At 31.8% G+C, this 23,106-nt stretch overlaps 1 protein-coding gene across 1 annotated transcript in view; it reads left to right on the top strand.

Moving 5' to 3' along the window:
• Nucleotides 1–5,140: 5,140 nt before the first annotated feature.
• EYS (eyes shut homolog) overlaps nt 5,141–23,106 on the top strand; it is a 1,675,061-nt gene continuing 1,657,095 nt past the window's right edge. Inside the window, 2 exon segments of the mRNA XM_063097631.1 lie at nt 5,141–5,891; nt 7,280–7,393. Of these exon segments, the coding sequence (XP_062953701.1) occupies nt 5,141–5,891; nt 7,280–7,393 (865 nt within the window).

Below are 23,106 nucleotides of genomic sequence, written 5' to 3'. Positions count from 1 at the left end.
TTGTTAGAAGCTTCCACAGTCTATAATATTGCATATTGAACACAAATACAAGCAAGTTACCTACACTATCTACAATCCTCACCCAATTATATTTTATTGAAAGCCTGTTATAAGACAAAAACTATAATAAGTATGTTATAATTAAATCTTTTATTATTTACATTTTTTTTTGTTCAAACCTGTATCCTTATTTTTTTAAAGGTACTACTTAAGATGATTTTTATATGTACTCTCAAGAAATATTATTCATGTTTTCTTAATTATTGAATCTAAATTGGGCTTATTTGTTAGAATAACCTAACTACAAACCTATTGTAAAAGTGATATAGCTTATATAATCCAAAATTACACAATTTTTTTTTCTGTGAAATATTTTTCGGGTAGCATATAGCTGCCAAGTGATGCTACGGTTGTAATTACCCACAATGCTGTAAATTGCTCTATCATAGTCCCTGGGTTTCTGGAATTCTTGGCTCAAGAATTTACAAGAAAGTAATGGCAATATTATATGGGATAAAAATACTTTCTGATTTTAACTCTTAAACCCACTATGACCATATATATGAGTTTAGAAGTGAGGAGCTCAAACAACTTTACTCCAATTAAAAACGGGCAAAGGAGCTGAACAGACATTTCTCAAAGGAAGATATACGAATGGCCAACAGACACAAGAAAAAGTGCTCAGTAACACTCAGCATCCAGGAAATGCAAATCAAAAACACACTGAGATACAATCTCACTCCAGTTAGGATAGCTAACATCCAAAAGACTGAGAACGATAAGTGCAGGAGAAGTTGAGGAGAAAAAGGAACTCTTATCCACTGTTGGTGGGGCTGCAAAATGGTGCAGCCTTTATGGAAAATGATATGGAGGTTCCTCAAACAATTGCAGATAGATCTACCATATGACCGAGTGATCCCATTGCTTGGAATATATCCAGAGGAATGGAAATCATCATGACGAAGGGATACCTGTACTCCAATGTTTATTGCAGCTGTATATACAATAGCAAAGAGCTGGAACCAGCCGAAATGTCCATCATCTGATGAGTGGATAAGGAAACTGATACATCTACACAATGGAATACTACTCTGCTATAAAATACTACCACTGGCAAGAACATGGATCGACTTAGAGAATACTATATTAAGTGGAACAAGTCAGGCACAGAAAGAGAAATATCACTTCCTCACTTATTTGTGGGAGATAAAAATTAATAAATAAACACACAAACAAATAAAGGGTGGGGGAAAGAAGACAGAATAACCACAAAAAATCCTTGAACTATTTAAGACAAGTGCACAGATACAATGGGGGTGGGGTGGAGAGGAAAGGATAAAGGGGCATGAAAATAAAGTACAATGTATTTTGAGAAGTAAAATAAAATTAAATTAATTTTAAAAAATAAATAAAATAAAATAAAAAGTGAGGAGAATGCCATTTGGTTTGCTACTTCGAACAGAGTTGGTAGTTTCTTCATAAATGAACAACTGAGTCACATACCATTATCCTTAATCTTTTGAGTCTAGATTACAGCACTTTATTCTAATTTATTCATGTGATGTTTATGTTACTCTATTTCCCAATAAAATCCAAAGTATTTTGTATTCGGTATGTATAGATGCAAACTGACCTCATAGAGGTTTTTCTATTGCTGTTGTTTTGCTGCTATTTTTATTTATTTAAGTTTTCATGAGGCAGAAATGTAATGAATCAAGCGACTTTCTTTTTGAGAACATAAATGCACAATTAGGGACCCAGAGAGTTTTAAGAAGTACAAGATTAACCCTGCAATAATGCAAGCTCACATCTGCAGCCAGTCTAAAAATGTCAACAGACTTAATTTGCTTCAGTGCAAATGTAATTTGCTTCCCAGCATTTACTTGTGAAAATAAATTGGTGAGTATGCTTGTTTAAACCCATTTGCTACTTAATTTTTATTGAATATTTTTCAAGTAGGCTACTGGGAAAACAATAAACCTGTGCAGGTTCATATTACTGTAAATTTGTGATTTATAGCCACAAAAATATTTCAATGCTGCCTAATGATTTTTCTAGCATTTTTTGTTATTGTTTTTCTAAAGGCCAACTGTCCTTTCTGTGCCTCTATTTGTACATGTACAATTGATTTCTGGATACCTATACAATAAAATCACTCATATACACCCTTAATTTGATTTATGCATAAGTGTTTCAAACATCCCCCTCTCCCTTGCCATCTTGTTTCTCCATCTGGTCCTCTTGTGTTTCTTTCTCTTTCCTTAGGTCAACAGCCTTTGACACCCTGTAATTCTACTATTTTATTATTTCAAAATTCCACCAGCATTGTTATATTTCTATTGGCACTGTATTAATCAGTCAGCACTATTGTTTCAGCAGATTAGTACCAAAAGTGTCTCAACTCTTCTAATGGTACTAACAATATGTTCCTTGCCCTGCAACTAGACTGACGTCACTGAAATAAAATCTTCCCTTTGTAATCCACTATGTGAAGTCTTCAAGAGGCTTTCCATTGACCTCAGATAAAATACAAGTTCCTCTACTGACAATGCCTGCTCCTTCTTCATATAATCTCTCTAAATCAAGAGCTTATCGTCCATCATAATTCCTTTTCCCTCTACACTTAGAAGCTCCACTTCTCTTATTTTCTTAAAGGTGTTCAGTGTCACACTTAATTCAAAATCTTTAGATAGATGTTTTCTACTGGAATACTTCTTCCTTGGCAATTTTCCCAGATGATTTCATTATCTGAACTTAGAACATGTTTCCCAAATTGGATTAAATGTCCATAGCCCTCTAGACTATTTTTTTTAAAGCAACTTGGTGATGTTGCTTGACTAATAATTGTAATCCTTCATTAAGTTCTTACTTGTTTATATTGAAACTTTATTTCACTTGATCATTGATAAATTTCTAGTATATAGTATATTGCCTTGCACTTAGACTGGGTTGAAATATATGTGTTTAAAGTATTTCTTTAAATGTTTAGCAAGATTAATAATTTAAATCCAGAAGTTAAAATAAATATGATTATACAGAACATTAATTCTATAAAAGTTATGTTATTAACTTTTCCATATACATATTAGTATCACATATCACTGATAGAGTCTGGATGTGTTGCCCCACCCAAGCTCATGTGGAAATTTGATCCTGAATGTGGCAGTTTTGGAAACTGATTGAGTCTTGGGGGTGGATCCCTCATGAATGGATTAATGCTTTCCCTAGGTGGGGGGATTAAAGAGTGAGTTTTTACTCTACTAGTTCCCATGAGAGCTGGTTGTTTAAAAGTCTCTAGCACCTCCCATCTCTCTCTCTCTCTTGCTTCCTGTCACCATATTATCTGCTTGTACCTGCCAGCTGCCTGCCACTTTCTGCCATGAGTAGAAGCAGACTGTGGCCTGTGCCAGATGCAGCTGTCCCAGAATCGTAAGCCAAATAAACCTCTGTTCTTTATAAATTACCCAGTCTCAGGTATTTCTGTTATACCAACATAAAACGGACTAATACAATCACTTACATGAACTTATATTTTTTAGCCATGATATTTAGAACCAAATTTGCAAAGAGGTAATTTCTAACTCAAATTTATTTTCTACATGATCTAAAATAGCCATTAAGCTGTTGTGTTTACCATAAATTTTTAATATGAATTAACAAATTGATCACATCTTATAATGGCATAAAATTATTCTAATAATATTTGGTAGTCATGATATAGTAGAAAATGCGGGGATTTTGAAACTTAAAAACCTAAATTTTAATCCAAGGTATGCCACTTACTTGCTAGGTGAAACTGAACAATAACAAAAATGAAAGCTACAATTTACTGAATGATTCAGATGCTTACATAGTCTAATTCAGTCTTCGATACTACCTAATTAATTACGTGTACTTTTCCCCAGTGTATCTGTGTAAAGGGGATTAATGCTCTGTTGCCTATGAATATGGAAAGAATACATAATATAACTGAGATTTAAAGAGCGTGTTTTTCTATTACACTCATTTACCTTTCTTAGAATCTGAGTTTTGTTGTAAGGATTACAGCATGATTTTCTCAGAGAAAGCCCTCAATAATTGGTAGTTACTTTAAAAAAAAAAAAAAGCAATTAGGTCAATATATTAAATCTCAGAATCTCTGTTTGGTTTTCTGCTTTCTGGCATGATGTCATTCAACAGAATTGATACACTGGCTCCCTGTTTCACACCAGCAGTGAGTGAGGAAAGAGAAAGTTACAACTGTATTACTTTTGTTTATAATATGTTCATTACTCCATTGTACACTTCCTTTCCCTCTTTGCCTGTCACCCATCCATCATTCCTGCACAAGAAGTTGAGTGAACACTCATTCTAAGTTTCATCACCTGTGTACTGTGAGTCCTTCGTGTACAGGGGAGCCCAAACCTCCTGGATTACCATTGGGACGAGCATGGTTATCACCAGCAAGCACTTTCAGGCTTATGTTTTTATGAAAATATTACAAAAAAAATTGTATTTAAACCATATTTACTCTTATTTTGTGTGGTTTTAAGGTGCCTTTCCAAAACTAATCAGAAGAGAAATACTTATATCTGAAGAAAATTGAAACTATCCAAAAAAGTAAAACCTTGACTCTTGCTGTTTTTCAGTTAGATTGGAGCTTGGTTTTAAAAGACTATACAAGAGACTGCAGTAAGTTTCGGGTTTAATTATGTCATGATACCACAACTTTTCAACAGTGGGTGATTACATAATGGCTGGACCAGATCAATACATCTTGGCCATGTTTTTTCCTGGCCTTGTTTCCCAAAGAAAGTCCCAGCTGCTGATGATACTCTTTGTGGTATAGGCTATTGCTTGATCTAAGAAAACAGCTAAGTATTTTCTATATTATTAAGTAATTTGGAAAAAAAAATCTTTGCTAAAAATGTATGTTTTTCTGTTTAAAGGGCTATTTAGAACACTTGAACTCTACTGTTTCTTGATCAGAGTCCACTGTCAATAAAGCCACTTGCACTTTGGGAATAGGGGAAAAAAGTGAATTCCCTCAAATCCAGAAACAACATCTCTGCATGAAAATTTCCAGTAATACTTAAAGACCATTTTGTGGCAATTCTTTACAACACTTTTATGATAAATTGTAAAATACGATTGCCTAGAAATGATTATCAAATCAATTATTCTTCTGACCCTGGTGGTTTTTTATAGCCCTTTTATAAATGGAAATCCAAAATGTAAACGGCGATTGGTGGAAGAATGGCATCCACAGCCCTCATCGTATGTGGTGAATTGGACACTGACAGAAAACATCTGCACCGACATCTACAGAGATTGCTGGTTATTGGATGTAAACACTAAAATGAATACTTCAGGCAATCGAGTTGTTCCCCAAATTTGCCCGTTGCAAATTCAGTTCGGAGACATTCTTGTAATTTCTTCCGAACCATCTCTTCCATCTCCAGAAATAAATATAATGAATGTTTCTGAAGCATCTTTCATTGACTGTCTGCAAAATACCACAAATGAAGATCAGTTACTTTTTGGTTGCAAGCTAAAAGGGATGCACGCTGTCAATCCTAAATGGCTGAGTGTTGGAACACATTATTTTATTACAGTAATGGCAAGTGGTCCATTGTTTTGTCAACTGGGACTTCGACTAAATGTGACAGTGAAACAGCAATTCTGCCAGGAATCTCCAAGTTCAGAATTTTGCTCTGGTCATGGAAAATGTCTTAGCGAAATTTGGAGTAAGATATACAGCTGCCATTGTCAGCCTCCATTTTCTGGAAAATACTGCCAGGAATTTGATGCATGTTCATATGAAGGATGTAACAATAATGGCAGTTGCATTAATAAAAGAGAAAAATGGCACAAGCAAAGATATGAATGTATCTGTTGCCCACCATTTACAGGTAAGATTATTTTTTAAAAATCACTTTTTTATTAAAATAGGAAAATAAACTGAATTCATAAACTGTTACCAAAACACAAGTTACATTTTACAATTTTTTGTAGATTCCTTAGAATGGGCTGAATTTGAATTCTAGACATATAAAAATCCTGTCAGGCATCTTTTAAAATAGGATTTTTGCTTATTGAAAGAGGGTTTCTTAGAAACATATATGCTTTATCCTAAAATACCTATTATCACATATTCCCAACATCTCTTTTAATATATCATATGTTAAGAAAATAAGATTAGCGGGAAAATGTAAAGGCTTTTAGTCATTGAATGAAATGTCCATTTGGTAAACAGTTCTGGGTGATAATGTAGAAATGAAGTAAGCATCTCGGTAGAAAAAGTTGAGGAATTACTTAGTTGGGAAGAAGGCACTGAAGTTGTCTGGTAGAATTGGAGAGGAAAAGGTAATTGTGAGCCAAGAGTAAAGTTCTTAATGGATGTTAGTGTGGTGTCTATAAAGTGATTGATAGATAATAGTGAAAAATTTGAAAAGATTATGATATAATTAGTAACTGGATGTAATAAGCTAAATGAAAAGCAATGATGAAGAAAGGTTGTGAAAAGAAGATATTGGGTGAATAATGAAGCCAGAGAAAGGGAAATCTATAAACAATGTAAATTATACTACCTGAGGTTGAAGTAGGGGCTTAAAACAATATACACTATGTCTAATTAAGAGTTTACTAGGGGAATTCGGGTCATCAAAGAAGAGTGAAGAGAAAGATTTAAAAAGTGTAGAGAACATTTAAAGTTTGGGGACTCATGAAAAAGTTTCCTTTAATGGGATTTCCACAGACACATGGAGAGAAGCAAAGGAAATGAGAAAGACCAGGTTGACCTAACAAAGGGAAATAGTTGACATGGTTGGTAATGACAGCATAGGAAAACAAATAACAGATTGGTTGTTTTCTTTGGTCATGAGAGAGGAAGAAGGGTGAGCAGCAGATAAGTCTGTGAGAGCACACTCAGAGATCTAACGAATTTTGTTGGGCAGACTTTAGGGGGCTCCAGCAAGGTCCTTCCCCCATGTGCCTCGGGGTGATGTCACTGGAGTCAAGCTTGAAGAGGCTGTGTGATAAGACTTAATTGAAGATCTTAATAAGCCAGTATAAGCTCTAAAATTCACTTAAGCCAGTCTTTCCAAGGGTAATTTTGAAATCTGTGTTAAGGAAGTACCAAGGCAATTTCAGAAGTTAATCCCAATACTATTCACAGAGCATCTTTCTATAAATGACTTGAAAATTCTCATTTGACTCTAGTGGCATAGGTGACAAAAAGTGTAAGTTAGCCCGACTCATGCTGAAATGCTGAAAAATTAACTTTCTTTCATTTTTATAGGTAGAGATTGTTCAGAAATAATTGGACAGTGTCAGCTAAATATCTGTTTCCATGGGAACTACAGCAATATTACTGCCAATAATTTCTTATGTGAACATGAAGGACATTTTTCAGGTAAAAATATATGCGTGTGTGCATGTGTGCATACATATAAATAATTTGTCTTAATTATTTCAAATTAAATTACACTTGGAATGTTTCATTTATTAGTGAAAAATACAACTTAAAAATTATATACTCTGACCTTTTTATGAATAAGTTTAAATCAATTTAGTTAATATAATTAAGTGATTATACAGCAAACTCTTGAACAACATGGGTTTGAACTGTGCAGGTCCACTTACACGTAGATTTTTTTTCAATAATTATATTGGAAAATTTATGATTATGTATGTTGTGCATTCACATAAGTAGTAGCAGTTAATTAGTTAAGTACCTTACACCCCCTACCCCCAGCTCTCACCCAGTGCAGCATAGCCTTGATCAAAATGATGCAGGATTTTTAACTGCTTGGGGGTTCAGTGCCTTGAAAACCTGCATTGCTCAGTCAACTGTACTGCTAAATATTCCATAATATGAGGAGTTTAGACACCAGTTGACATATATTTTTCACAAAGATAAAGATAAAATATTTGTCCTTAAGTACTAAAATATTTTTTTGAAATGGTGCACATTTTGCACATAATTTGCATAGTTATATCTACCAGTTCCTTAGGTAAACATGTCATTACAGATAGGCTCCTTTTATAAAGAGTAAAATTTGTTTATCCCTTTTCAGACGAATTCAAAGAAATAAAGTGAAATCAATGTTTAAACCAATAGTTTCTTAGCTATTGATTAAATGTTTAACCAACAGAACTATCTTTAAAGTATTCCCATCTTTGAATTCTTCTACAGTTTTTCATTTTTCTCAAAAATGTAGTTCACCCTCAGAATATGGGTCCCTCATCAAAATGTAGGCAATGGTATGTCCAGCCACAATTAGATACCTAAAGATTCCTCCTTTTGTGGGAGTGAAACAAAATATGTATATCTTCCAAATTCCAGAGAATGGTAGTATTTTTCATCGTTTCTCTTACCAGGCCTTCCCACCTGACTGAGTTGAGGGAGATTTGAAGTTATATTATAGTAATTTGCCACTACCCCGTAGTAGGAGGGATTGGTAATTACAACATAAGCAGTTAGAACTCCAAATCTCTTCAAAGAAATGTGTTTAGATCTTTTTCGCTGAACTCTTCTATATCCTTGAGATAGATTATGAGTTGAAAAATGATTTACAGTATCTTATGCCAGCCTACATACATAGGTGACCGTGTAATTTATCTTTCAAACCATGTCATTTTCGAATAAAAGAGGTGGCTAAAGGCAATTACAATAATGTAATATTTGAAATGTTTATTTGTTGACTGGTAAGTTTGTTTTATTAAATAGGCAGACAACGTAGCTCTATTAACTTTTTTAAAATAAAATTCTTTCTGAAGAAAACAATTATAATATTCTGTGTATATCAAAGGAAACATTTTAAAGTATTTTATACTGATTATCTGGACATTACAAAATAAGCAGAAACTGTGTTTGGCCATATTTATCCCAAATCTCTGCTGACAGTATTTTTCTGAAGAATAGATATTTTTAAATATGGTCTTATTATTTTAATTTCTCACAAAATTATAACCCTCTTCAAAGTTGCATTTATGATTAATAAATTTGAAAGTATTAATGGCTTTTCTTGACACTTATCTTGGACCATGCTATTTTTAATTGAGGACATTTTCCCTGAACATGTGTTGAGTTTCTTGTTAATCTCAAAAGAAAGTCTGCTAAAGGAATGGTATTCTCAAATCTATCTTTTCATATAAAATATGTAGATCAAATATTTTCATAGCAGCCATATTTTTTTTACTCTGTTTAAAATTATTTTCTTTGACATTTTCCAAGATAATCCTTATTAAATAGATTATGATCCTTTTGGAATATTTGGCCAAATTTAGATGCTGCAAAGTTATAGAATATTTCCATTTATTTCCATAATGTTCTAGTTCATAAATTTATCCATGAAATACAGGAGCCCCTTCAACAGATTTGCTTCAATTGTTTCCCACAAGTCCATCTATTCTGAAGCACACTATTTAAAATCTTGTACACTTTTAACAATCACAACAATTTCTTGAACTTAAGACAAGTGAACAGATATGATGTTGATGGGGAGGGGGAGGGGGAGAGAGTGGGAGGGAAAGAGGAATTGGTAAAAGAACATGAAAATCAATTACATTATATATTGATAAATTAAAATAAAATATATATATAAAATAAAATGGTTGTACACTTTTGAACTCTAATCATTGAATTTGCTAAGTTTCTTCCTTGCATTGTGGAAAAATAAATTTTAATACTTTTTTAAAAAAATGCAATTCACTAAAATTCTCAAAAGTTGATTTCTTTGGTGTTAAGTTGCTTGATTAAAATCTCAAAGCTGATTGTAAACAAGATACCACCAAAATTTAGAGTATCCTTTTACTGAAATATCAAAACTTCCTTAGAACCCTTAGGTTAATTTTCAAAGCCATTCTACAAAGGCTCAAACATTTTTAAAATTCAAATGGTGATGGACAGCAGCAAGAAAAGCACATTCTGTCATGTTACACTTGTTTTTCTCAACAATTTCTTTGTCACAAAAATTTACTTTTATTATTCTGCAGATATTTAAAATTATATGTAAAATTTTTCAACTGTAGGTTTTATTTTAACTATGTGAATATCACAACCAATTTGGATCATAATAGGAAGTATGTGTGTACCACAATGAATTCTAAGTATATTTTCTGTTTTATATTTTTCTCAATCTGATTAAAACAGTGTATATACCATGATATACTTAACAATATTTGTGTTTATAATTTTACCTCAGAAACGAACAACTTGATGTTTAAACATTTTAGTGAATTCACGATAGCATTTCCAATACTGTCAGATGTCTTGGTTTCAAAAAAATAAACTTGCAAAGTTCTATTTTAATTTAATGAGTTGGAGGGACAAAATCAAATTGTTATCAGAATTAACCGATTATCTACCTGAAGCCACCGATTTTAATATAAAGCTGGCTTCTTTCAACTGTGTGTGAAGTTATCTGCTTAATTGAGTCAATACATTTACAACTATCACTTTACTTTTCTGTATGTACAGAGTATCTTGCAATCAAAAATGAGAAAAATAATTTGGGGGCAGTCATTTGTTCTAAATGAAAAGACACGCATCACAGACTGATATGTAAGAATATCTTCTGTATCTGCACAAAATTCAACATCCCCAGGCAGTCTTCTAAAATAATTACAAACATTTGAAATAGATGCCAATGGTTCTTCAACTAATGTGTGTCTTCCCGTTTTCATATTCACAACGATGTCACTAATATCCTATGGTGGATTGTTAATAGTGACATAATTCAGGGGAAAATACATATTCATCATTAATCGAGGGAATCATAAATTTGAAACAAGTTTTTACGAAAATGCAAATGGTTTCTGTAGAACTTACTACATTGTATTCATTGTAGAATAATAAATACTCATCATTGAAGAATATAATATGAAAATTGTTGTAGATTTATCCAAGATGTAGGCAATTTTTTTTTCTCTTAAGGATTAGATAGTAAATATTACAGACTTCCTGAATCATATGGTCTCTATTGCAATAACACAACTCAGCTGTTGTAGGGTGAAACAGCCATAGACAGTACATAAATGAGTGAATTTCACTATGTTTCAAAAAGGCTTGTTTACAAAAACAGGTGGAAGGTCACATTTGGCTCACAGTTACAGTTTACCAATCCCTGCCCTGATATATGCCATACAATAAATGACCAAACCTATATAGAAAGAACATATAAACAACTCTGTATAAACTCTGTGACAAAACTGTTCCGCCTCAATTTTTCTTTCATATGGAATATAGATATAATTCATACTTTCCTGTGGTTCTCACTAGCCCAACTTACTGGCAGGGCAGCATTATCAGTATCCTTCTCTTGCTACCAACTGAGATGAGGAGTTAGCTGTTTGTGGCTGCTTGGGTCTTCAAAATCCCACAATGTGTCCTTAAATGACAGATATAATATACTGTACATATGGAAAGGATTGGGAAAAGAGAGGTTGGTTATCACTGGTTAATTAATCAGATTATCCTCATGTTAAAATGATTATTTGCTTATGTATATCTCACACCCAAGAGAAAAACATGGCAGAATTTAAAGTGCAATGTGGTGATTTAATAAACCCATTCTTGTTTATTTTAATGCAACTATCAATACTAGTAGTTGGTTAAACTACTAGTTCTGATAATCCAGAACAAATGGTAACTTCATATGGAGGAGAATTAGTATTTCAGCAATATTAGGTCTTATACACCATGAATATAAACTGGTGCTATCCTGAGCAAGCTAGAATTTCAGCCCTATTAATAGATTTAGTAACTATAATAGGGATTTTTTTTTTTTTTGGCATTATTCTGGGACCTAAAGTCTTAGCCAAAAGTATACAGAAAGCATCACATTTTCAAAACTTATAAAGTAGTTCTATATTTATCTAGTTATCCCATACATTTTTAATACTATTTTACAATTGTGTTTTTTTTTTTTCAAAAACCTTCTGGAACAAATATATGTATAATCTTTTTTTACACTGCAATGTATTCTGCATATCAATATATTTTATTGGATATGTGAAACTGGATTCACAGGGCTGGCCAGTTAGTTCACTTGGAAGAGCATGATGCTAATAACATCAAAGTAATGGGTTTGGATTCCCATACCAGCCAGCCACCAAAAAAAAAGAAAGAAAGAAGGAAAGAAAGAAACTAGATTCATACATTGAGATTATGTTTCAATAATTAAAAGTTCAGAAACTTTATATTTTCAATGACTTATTAATTAGTGATTATTACAAACTTAGCCTTTATTCCAAGTTGTCATTGTCATTGAATTTTATTCCAGACAGAATTTTGGAACTAAAAGATATCTTTCAGAATATTATTGCTATCATGCCAGAAACAGTTTAATAACCTACATCTAATGCAAATTTAAATCAGGACTGCAAAGAAGTAAGTTGTACAGTACACTAATCCTATCTGAAAACTAGTGAGCCTTTAGAAAATCAAGACTAGTTTTTCAGACACCTCATATTATGAAATATAATATGAATTATAGCTGTAAGGTTAAACTGCAATTTCAGACATGAAAGTAAAATTTATACTTAAAATATAATCTAAAACTGTATGAAAATGCACTGTTCATTGTAATCCCAAACTTGAACATATTATATAAGATTTATGCATCCATTAAAAAGCTATTTATTCCAATTTTATAATTTCATAAGATTTATTGCAAAAAAAAATTTCAAGATGTATTTTTTTTGAGCAATTTGAAGAAATGTTAAAATTCTCATATTACATATGGCCAGTTCCTGACAATTATTTTCAAATATGAGTTTGATGTAGAAACAAGTGATTGTCAGAAAATAAACTCTTTTGCCTTATTTTAGGACTAACTTAAAGCTAGAAAACAATTTTAGTTTCATAAAGTTCAGGAAGATTTATTTGCAAGGCATGCTAGTATCTCTGGTCAGAAGATGAGTGACTTAAAGGAGGTCTTGGCATGTCATTGTAAGAATAACCAACTTCAGAGTGTGGTAACTTTTGGTATCATTTTCGGCAGGTAACAAGAGGTCCAATCTGACTAGCCGAGAACAGTGTCAGACATTTGGCTAGCAGTTCAAATCAGAGGAAGTCAGAATATTGTCTAGTGTAATGCAGATTTCTTCTTTCTCATAATCTCTAACAGTGGGTAGAATTTATAAAGAATAGAATTTTGTCCATGGAAGGGAATGCTAGCAGGATATAAATCAGATATAACTTTCTTCATTTTTACTAATTGAACTTTAATCCTATTTTGAGACTCAATTCTAATAGAGGTTGGAAAATTAACCTCCGTCAATTCAATCCTTGTTCTAACCCCCTGCCATGTAGACAAATGAACTAGTACTTGCTTTCATAAGTGACTTTTTAAAAAATATTGTAAGTTATATGAGCTGATAGGCATACTACATGCAAAATCAATTCTAAAGCTTAGTATTTATAAAATTTGGAATTATAATTTATGGTAAATATTTACACAAGTTAATCTGACACATTTAATGGTATACATAGTTTCTTTAGGAATTGAATAGGAAGAAGTTTATGTAGTTTACCTTGGATTATTATTACTTTTCATTGTCAGACTTCATGTGGGAAATTGATCTGCAGATTTCTAGTAATATTTTTTTCAGGTTACATTATAATTTTTAGGTTGGCTTCCACTTTTTGAAAGAGGTTCTGTATTTTCATGTATAAATATTTGATCTTATTCATTGATGAAATTTCTTGCCTAGAATATATTAAAGTTTTTTGATAAGGTTACTTTAACAGAGTACAAAGATACTCAGATTTTCCAATTCTTGTCAAATTTTGGAAGCTGTGATTTCCAGGGAAGTTTCTCATTGAATATTTGTTGTTAGCTTTTTAGCATGATGTTAATAATAATCTCTTATTGCTCTTTTCATATATGAAGTAATATATGTTCTTTCATTTGTAACGTCGTTAACTTTTGTTTTCTTTGATCAATCTTGTGAGGATTTTATTAACATTGTCACTCCTTTCAGAGTACCAAATGTTGGCTTAGCTACTTTTCCCTATTGCTTCTGTTTTACTTATTTTTTTCTTCTTCTCCTTTTCTTTTTTCTACTTACTTTGGCTTTCGCTTACTCATGTTTTCTGGCTTTAATTTTAAGACAATTCAATGACTTTATATATTGTTTTCTGGCCTTCATCATTTCCTCATAAAAAGTCTGTTATCATTATTCCTTATGAATATCTCTTTTTTTCTTTAGCTGATTTAATAATCTTATATTTTGAATATTGACTGTGTTCTGCCTAGCAGTGATTTTTCTTTTTTTTTTTTTTTTTTTTTTTTTTTGGTATTTGTCTTACTTGGAGATTGAACCAAGTTTGCTTTTTTAGATTTGTAACACAATCTTTTTCACCAAATTTGGGAAGCTTTAGACCATGATTGCTGTATTAATTTTTACTGCCAAAATATCTCTCTTGTTTCCTTCTACAATTACACGTAAGGTAGACTCAGTGTTTTTACTGGTCACTGAGGCTCTCTTCATTTAGGTTCCATCATTTTTCTTCCTCTCTCTGTTCTTCAGGTTAGATCATTTCTGTTGACAAACTTTTGAGTTTACTCATATTTTCTAGTTCTGCCTGATATTATTTACTCTTTAAGGACTTTGTGCAGGTTGGCATCAGTGTATTTTCTAATAGAACTTGTCTAGTTTCCTGTGAGAGAATTCATCTGAAAAAAACTACACCACTAATATCAGAATCACAAATGTCAATGGCACTTTCTCTCTCATTCTCTCTCTTTCAATCTTCAGAACTTTTTTTCTGTTTTCATTGAAACAGGCAACTCTTCAGTGACACTAAACAAGGCCTGTCAAGTAGTAACATAATTTTTGGCATTTAACTCAAAACAAATACGCATAATTAGGCATAAAGCTCTATTTCTTGCAAAGTTGTCCTTACTTCACTGTATTACGGTAATTATTTAAAAATAAAATTCACAACTATTAATGAGGATGCTTCAGTAAATTGAACACTGTCAAGAGTGTGAACTTAGAGGGAAAGAGAATTGGGTAGGTATGATAAGTACATTATGTCTTCCCAAAATATTTCTACACACTACTACCAACTTAATTTTTGAAATATACTATTTTAGAAGTTACTTTCTTTTTCAAAAGGCTGTAATTACTTTCCACTTGCTCATGTTATATAGTGGAAAGAAGATGGATTTGAAAGTTATATAAGTTTGGTTGTGAGACTATAGCATTTATGTACAAATTTTAGGTCTCTGATCTGCACTTAGTTCATCTATAATATGAAGAAAATAAAGCACATTTTCCCTGTTTGTGTTGAATAGATGAGATAGGAAACAAAGACATGTTTAACAGCATTGTCATTGGAATTAGGCAGGCTTGTGTTTCAAGATCATTTCTGCAATTCCCTGGCTATCCAACCTTCAGAATGTTATTTAAACTCTCTAAATTTTAATTTCCTAATCTGAAAAATTGTGAGAATTATCAACATTCATCTCATGGGTTTTTTAAAATGGCATAAACATAGTAAGCATTCAATTAATTTTAGCTGTTTCTACTTTTGTTATTGTTTGGCTAAACAACTCTTCATTCAACTTTTATTTCTTCCCTTTTGCTAATACAGTCAAACTCAGTATTACTTTTTCTGGCATTCAAGTGTTTATGTAACTGACATATCTACTTTTATAAATATCTAACAGAATTTCTCTAAACCAATCATCTGCTCTAATCAAATAGTTCTAGAGATTGTGTTATGAACATCATACATGTTAACATTTTCTGTGTTCTTGCTTGTATTTTATATCTTTTCTAGAATGAAGTCTCCCTTTTCTTTTCCAAAATCCTCTTCCTTTACTTCTCCTACTGATACAACGTCCTTAACAGAAAAGCCTGTGATCTATTCAAATTTACAACCTCATCTTGCAGCACATAAAGATATTGAATAAACGTTTGATAGTGAAGAGAGTAAGAGATAGGAGGGATGTTGTTCATTTTAAGGAAATTTCAAAGTATTATGATTCTCTTTTGACAGATGTACTTAGGAATAGATATAAAGCATTTTTTAATCTGAAGTCACAGGGTTATATTTGAGTATTGTACACATTTATTGCCATATTTAGAAAGAAAATAATCACAGATTTATCTTCATGTTTTAGTAGAACACTGGACCTTTTCATTACTATACTTTAAAAATCATGCTTTCTGAAATTCTTGTGTCTTTTTTTCACCGCCCCATCCCCCATTTATTTAGTTATTTAGTTATTTATTTTTTATCAGTTCCCACATGTAACTGAGAACATATGGTATTTCTTTTTCTGTGCCTGGCTTATTCCACTTAATATAATTTTCTCTAAGATAAGTGAACAGATATAATATTGATGGGGGGAAAGGAGAGAGGGAGGGGAGAAAAAGAAGAACGGGTAAAGGGACACAAAAATCAACTACATTGTATATTGATAAATTAAAATAATAAAAGAAAAGATACAATATTTTACATAATTTCTAAAGTAAATGTTACAAAATTGATTATGAAATTTCTATGAGATAACAAAAGAATTTTAAATCAGAACTCAATTTATAAGTAAGGTATATTAGCAGAATAGTTAAAAGCAGTTCTGGAGTTACACAAGTTTGGATTCGAATTCCTATACCACTTTGTATGTAAACTGAGGAAAGTTACTTATCCTCCCTATCTCTATTAACAAAGCTGTAAAATGGGGGAAGTAACAATGCTTGCTTTGTAGGGTTATTGTGGAGGTTAATTAAAATAGCATACATAAGGTTAGGTAATAAGGATGATGAATATAGAAACAATATGGTTATCAATTTTCCAAAACTATTGAAGGGGAAAAATTCTCATATGATCAGGTCTCAGCTTGTTTCTAAAAAAAAATATTAACCAAAAAAATGTCTAGACCCATCAAGCAAATTCTTGGGTTTAAAGAGTCCAGTATAAAGGATGGGATCTAAAATCAGACTGCATGAGTTTGAATTCTGCTTTGACCCTTCCTTGCTGTGACCTTGGACTAGCCACTTAGCTCTCAGAGCCTCACTATCCCTGTTTGTATCCTGGTAATACAGTGGGTTTAAGTGAGTTAATGACTATGAGGAGCTTAGAACGGTGCCTGGCATATGATAATATCATGTAAGCATTTGCCTATTTCTGTTATTATTATCATTATTCCTTAGATTCCTGTAAAATAAATATTGACCGAGAGACAAAAAAAGAAATTCTGTCAAATTTGATAAATATACACTAATAATGTGAATAAAATCAATTTTTATTTTAAAAATTGTTTAAAAAGCTAAAAATATATTAAATACACCATCTCATAAATGAAGTATATGATCGTGCTACAAATGGCCATGTGGAAAATATGAATACCTGCTTTCTTTTGACTCAGAGTACGTTAAATTTTCATACTAACTATAAAATTATATGATTGCTTTCTTTGTTTTTAAAGTGAAAAAAAGTATAATAATTACTTCTAGCCTTGTAATATTGAAAGCACCAATTGTTCCCCTTGTAAAATGTTGAATTGCCTATCATTGGTGACAGATGTTCTATACATTGCAGTGCTTATATAATTGTGATAATTTTCCACTTCTAATTTTTCAGTTTCAGTGATGTAAAATTACTCGATGACTGCTTGAAAATGACTGATGTTTTTCCTATATTAAGTAATTTCTGCTGGTAAAATGTAATTATTTTTAATGAGTTCTTGAATTCTGTCAAAGTCTGCATATTTTCATTCTTTGTTCAGCTAAACAGGTGTGACAATTTACAGAATTCCATGCAGAAACATCTCTCTAATTATTAAGTCTTGGGACTCTGAAATGTATTTTATGGGGAAATGCCATAAGCTTATTTTTTTAGATACAGGAAGACTTGAACATATGGCTTCAACTTTTATTTGGCATAAAAACTTGAAAATGAAAACCTAGAAAGTTGAACTTACAGAGATCATTTTACCTTTATCCTATAGGTAACTTTGTTATTCCATTTGGTTGATTTAAATTAACTTAAATTATCCAATATGTTTATTTAATTAGTGTGATAAAAAATTCCAAATTTTTTGCAACCAATTTAATTATGATTAGCCTTATCTCTATAATACAATCAACTTTATATTGTATAGGTTCAGAGCAGTTTTACAAATGATCTGTAATAGATGAGCATTTCTGGATTCAAGAAAAATTTTTCAAATGATTAATGCATTTTGAACTCAAATTGTGTCACAAGTCAGTGGAATTTTTCACCAAGCTTAAAGCAATTTTAAAAATAATCTGAGACAGTAAAATAAATTAAGATATTCATTATAATGAGCGATCAATTGAGTTAGCTTGGAAAAGAAAGTAATTTATTTTTCTGTCATTTATGCATTAGATTTTATTCTATTGGTATCTCTTTGTCTACCTATTTCTGGCAGATCACCTTTAATGGAAGGATGTACTTGAGCTGTAAGGAGCATCTTCCACAGAGTTTACTGTTTTCTAAAACAAATAGCATGGCACATGAGCCTACCATTTGTTGTTTAAGGCCCCAGGTTTCTCTTCAGGGTCAAGGTTGCAAGGAACTGAAGCTTTTCTAACTGTATCATGCCTGCTTGTGGGCAAGCAACTTGTCCCATAAGGTAGTAATCTTTATATCTTTCACCAGACAACATTTTAACTTAATTCACTCACTATTCTTGACAGGCATTAGCTTGTATAATGAAGAATTTCATTTGATATGGTGAGAATTACAGAGCAAACATCCCTTTCAGCTTACTGAAATCATGCAATAAGTTCTATCATATTTCTTAATTATTTATTATTTTATGAGTTTAGGACACAACTCCTGAACAAATTAAATTACTCCATGAAGAGATGATGGCTGAGATAAGTGCTTGTATTCATGCGTGTGTGTGTGTGTGTGTGTGTGTGTGTGTGTGTCTGTCTGTCTGTCTGTCTGTGTAGGGGTGACAATAATTAATAAAATTAGCATATACAGGGGTACATCAAAAAGTTCACGTTAAAATAGAAAACTAGAATATGAATCTTTTCATGAACTCTTTCCATGAAATAATTTGAAATACCCTTGTACGTCAGATAAAGTATAACAACATGTCATAAAACTTTATTTCAGAGACAAAAAAGACATTGTTACAGAAGAATACATTTCTGATCAAATCTCAGATGTTAATGTTAATGTATTTATTTATCCTTTTCAGAATTTTTCATGGAAAATGTATTATCTGGCTACTTATCATCAACTAAATGTAAAATTATTTTCAAATAAACATCTTTCACTGCACAGAATGTTGTTAGTTTAGCATTATGTATAAATTTTGTCCTATAATATTGACTTTTCAGGAGTTTATTTTAGAAATTTGAAATATCTTTAATATACTTATTGAATATACTTATCTTATTGAATATACAAATATCTTGAATATACTTATTGTTCCACTGGGTATATATAAAGACCAGTGGCAGAAAGATTAAGTCAGACTGTTATTGGTTAACTCAAAGGAGGTAACTCATTTATCTCACCTGCTTGTAGTTTGTTTTTGTGATCAAAAATAAATTACTACTACTTGTATGTGTTGAGTTTTTTGAAGACTGCATGATTTTTCCATAAAAATAGCATTCAGTGTTTACAACTACCTATGAGGAAAGAAATACAATAACAATTAAGTGCCTAATATGGACCTGACCATTAGGTAGACAGTATCTCACCGGGAGGTGATTACTTTTTCCAAAAAGGACACTATAAATTTCTCAGTAGTATTTATTCTGAATGCTGATAAAACACTTCAATCTGAAAAGTCTGACTTTTATCAATAGCTTAAACCTTTGGGATTTTTAGACCTCAATCACAAGCATATTTTCCCTTGTGCCTTGATCTCTGTTCTTCTCGTTCTAGCCAAAATGGAAGTCTCTCTGTTTTCAATATTCTCAGAATCTTTAATTTTTACTTTAGCCATATTATTCAAAATCTCCTCCTTCTTTGAGCTCCGTGCAACCATATCACATTTGCTATTGCTTTCAGCTTTGTCATTTATAGTCTTCTTGGTTTTTCATCACTAATTGATAGATCCACCTACTTTACAATATTTCTTTCCAATACAAATCCTGCCATCACTATTTTAAAAATTTACTTCAAATGTTTTGACCTCTTCAACTCCAAGGAATATAACAATCATTTTGCTGTAGCAACTCACATCACCAAGATGCCCAGAACCTCATGATCATCCTGAAATATTGAGCCTTGTTATCCTTCTAATTCTCTCACTTTCTGAGTTATTCTCCATTTCTTTTTTGGAATTCAAATCTAACAACCAACATTTCTGTTTTTCCTAAGGAGGCAATTTGTTTTGACAGAAAAATTTTTTTTTGGTTTGTTTTTGTTTTTGTTTTTGTTTTTGTTTTTCTTTGAGTTCAAGGACTTGAATATGATCCCATATCTACTGTTTACTAACCTTGTCCAAGACACTCAACATCCCTGAAGCTACATTTTTCATGTGCAGTAGTTGGGTAAAAAACAAAAAGACCATTATTTTGAAGTTTAGTTAGATCCAAAATATAAATGCAAATATTGTGTCTAGTATTTGGAAGGCACTAGCTTTTTAATTGTTAATTTCCCATTGAATACATTTTTGGTTTTCTATGACTAATCAAAACTCGGGCATCACACTTTTATCATACTCTATGATGATGTCACCGGTTATGTTTGGATTAGTGAGATCATATGTCTTCTTCTTTTCAAGGTTACTGACCACTGGTGGGAAAAAAATCCCAACACTTTGTAAAGCTTTCGAAACACACCCTTATTGTCTAAATTCAGCAGAGCAGTACATCAGTATTCATTTGTCATCTGTTTTAGGTGTTTAAAGAGGAAACCCTTTGATTGTTTACTGCTTCTTTTCCAAAATATCAAAGGTCTTTTTTTGTTTGTTTGTTTGTTTGTTTTTGTTTTTGTTTTTTGTTTTTCTTTGACCTCTCTTTCCTAAATCTTTCTTTATCTCTATGCAGGAGATTATTTTCATCTCCTACATAGGAAGGACATAGCAAGTATGATATCCATCAACTTTTATCTATTATTTGTCAGCTTATCTTTAGCCATACCACCTTGTGCACCCTTTCCTCTAGTTTTATTTGCTTTTATGTGTCTACTTATATTAATAACATTCTGACCTGAATTATTTTCCCTGTAGATAGCCTGCTATAATATATGCATGTGTATTTAACACGATCACATTTATTATTTGATATATATTTTAATTTTTAAGGAAACTGGACTTAATTCCATTATATTACCTGACAGAAGTAGCCTACCTGTGAAGATGAATTGTTTATTAAAATGTAACCTAGGGAACTATAGGAGAATGAACCCAGGAAAATTTACTTTGATTTTTAGGCACATGAGACAAAATACCAACTAAGAGAACATTAGTATAAAACTCTAAAGCTTAAAAAAGAGACAATTTTACAAAAGACAATGTTTACAAGAGCCAACCTGGGAATTAAGTAGGAAAAATAATAAGTTTTAGGTAAGAAACAACTAAATAAGTAAATTGGTTAATGAGATGCAGTAATTGCTCTCAGCACATCAAAATCAGTTGGTGTTTGGTTTCCTCTCATTTGAACTGCATTCCATTTGTAGACTTTTTTCCTGTGAGTAAAATCACATTTTTATATAAATAGGACGACGTACATTTTCATTTATGTGCTACATGATTAAATCCTATATGTTAATGAATTTCAAATAATTTATGAATGAGTCATGATCAATAAACAGTTGTTCAGAAAGTTCAAGGCATATTTTTCAAAAGCTCATGAAATTTTTAAGAGCTTATACTCAAACATTTTTTAAGTCAAAGTTTGTACTATAAATTTTTCCATAGGAATACATGTTTCTAAAATTTTAATAATAGCAATTGCTGTTCTTAGATATAGAAAACATAATTTGCGAAACATTTATAAAGTAGTTCCCTTTTTGTGATCATCATAAAACCCTATCTTTAAAAAGATGTGGATTTGCCAAACATCTATATTCTTCTAGGGTGGTTATGACTACTAGGTCTAGATGGTATTCATTTAGAAAAAATTTTTTTTTAAAATCATCCAATAAAAAAATATATTTCATCTGCACATTAGCACACACTTTTTTCTGAGAATTCCCAGTTGTGTCATTTTGGGGGGGGGAATAATTAAACAAACCCATATTCCATTGTGTCTCATAATTACCATCAAAGTGCATGGCCACTGGCAATATATGAGGTTGTGACCAAACAATGTACTATTTATTTACTAATTGGATAATATGAATTAAGACAAGATGATATAGTAAATAAATGCAATCATTTACATTTAAACTATATATAGAAGAGATAATCAGCGTAAAACATAGCATAATCCAACAAAATCTGTTTTCCCAGCGAGATCTTACATTTAGTTTCTGATTATGTTTCATTGAGATCTAAAAATGCTATGGAAATTTTTATGGAATATAGAGTTAAAGTAGCAATATCACTCTATTTTGAGATTAGAATATTATAAAAGTTTTCATTTCTGTTTTTAGCAAGAATACCAAAAAGCTCTGTGATTCAAAGAAGTAAAAATAAATAGTCAAATTGTTTTCTATAGCATTTTGTTTATAGCCAATAATACTTTCCTTTATAATTGCTCAACCTCCAGAGTTAATAGGATCATATCCTGATTTCCCAATTTTGTAATGAATGTCTTTCTGGATCGTAGTATACTTCAACATAAATTATAGTGATATCAAAGTAGGAGTTAGTGAAGAGCTAGTTGTGATATGCTAAGCAAGATGTTCAAGACCAGAAAACAACTGATTTTACTCCCTTTTCCTAATTGAATTTACAACCCTATTTTCACCATGCATCTCTGCTGTGGATTGAATTGTGCCCCCCAAAGTCCATGTGTTAGAAACTGAACCCCCAAAGTGACAGCATTAAGAAATCCTGCAATGGTTATTGAAAGGTGAGGCCTCGAAGAGTAATTAGATGGTTTAATGGTGGCCATGGGCGTGGTTCTGAGGGCTTTAAAAGGAGAGCCTTAGAGGAGGTTAGATCTCTCTCTCTCTCTGCTTCCACCATCTGCCCTTTGACACCCTGCGCTGTTGTGAAGAGTCACTAC

The sequence above is a fragment of the Cynocephalus volans genome, chromosome 5 (assembly GCF_027409185.1).
Source record: "Cynocephalus volans isolate mCynVol1 chromosome 5, mCynVol1.pri, whole genome shotgun sequence".
In the NCBI taxonomy this organism is placed as follows: domain Eukaryota; kingdom Metazoa; phylum Chordata; class Mammalia; order Dermoptera; family Cynocephalidae; genus Cynocephalus; species Cynocephalus volans.
This window is presented reverse-complemented; position numbering and strand designations above follow the sequence as displayed.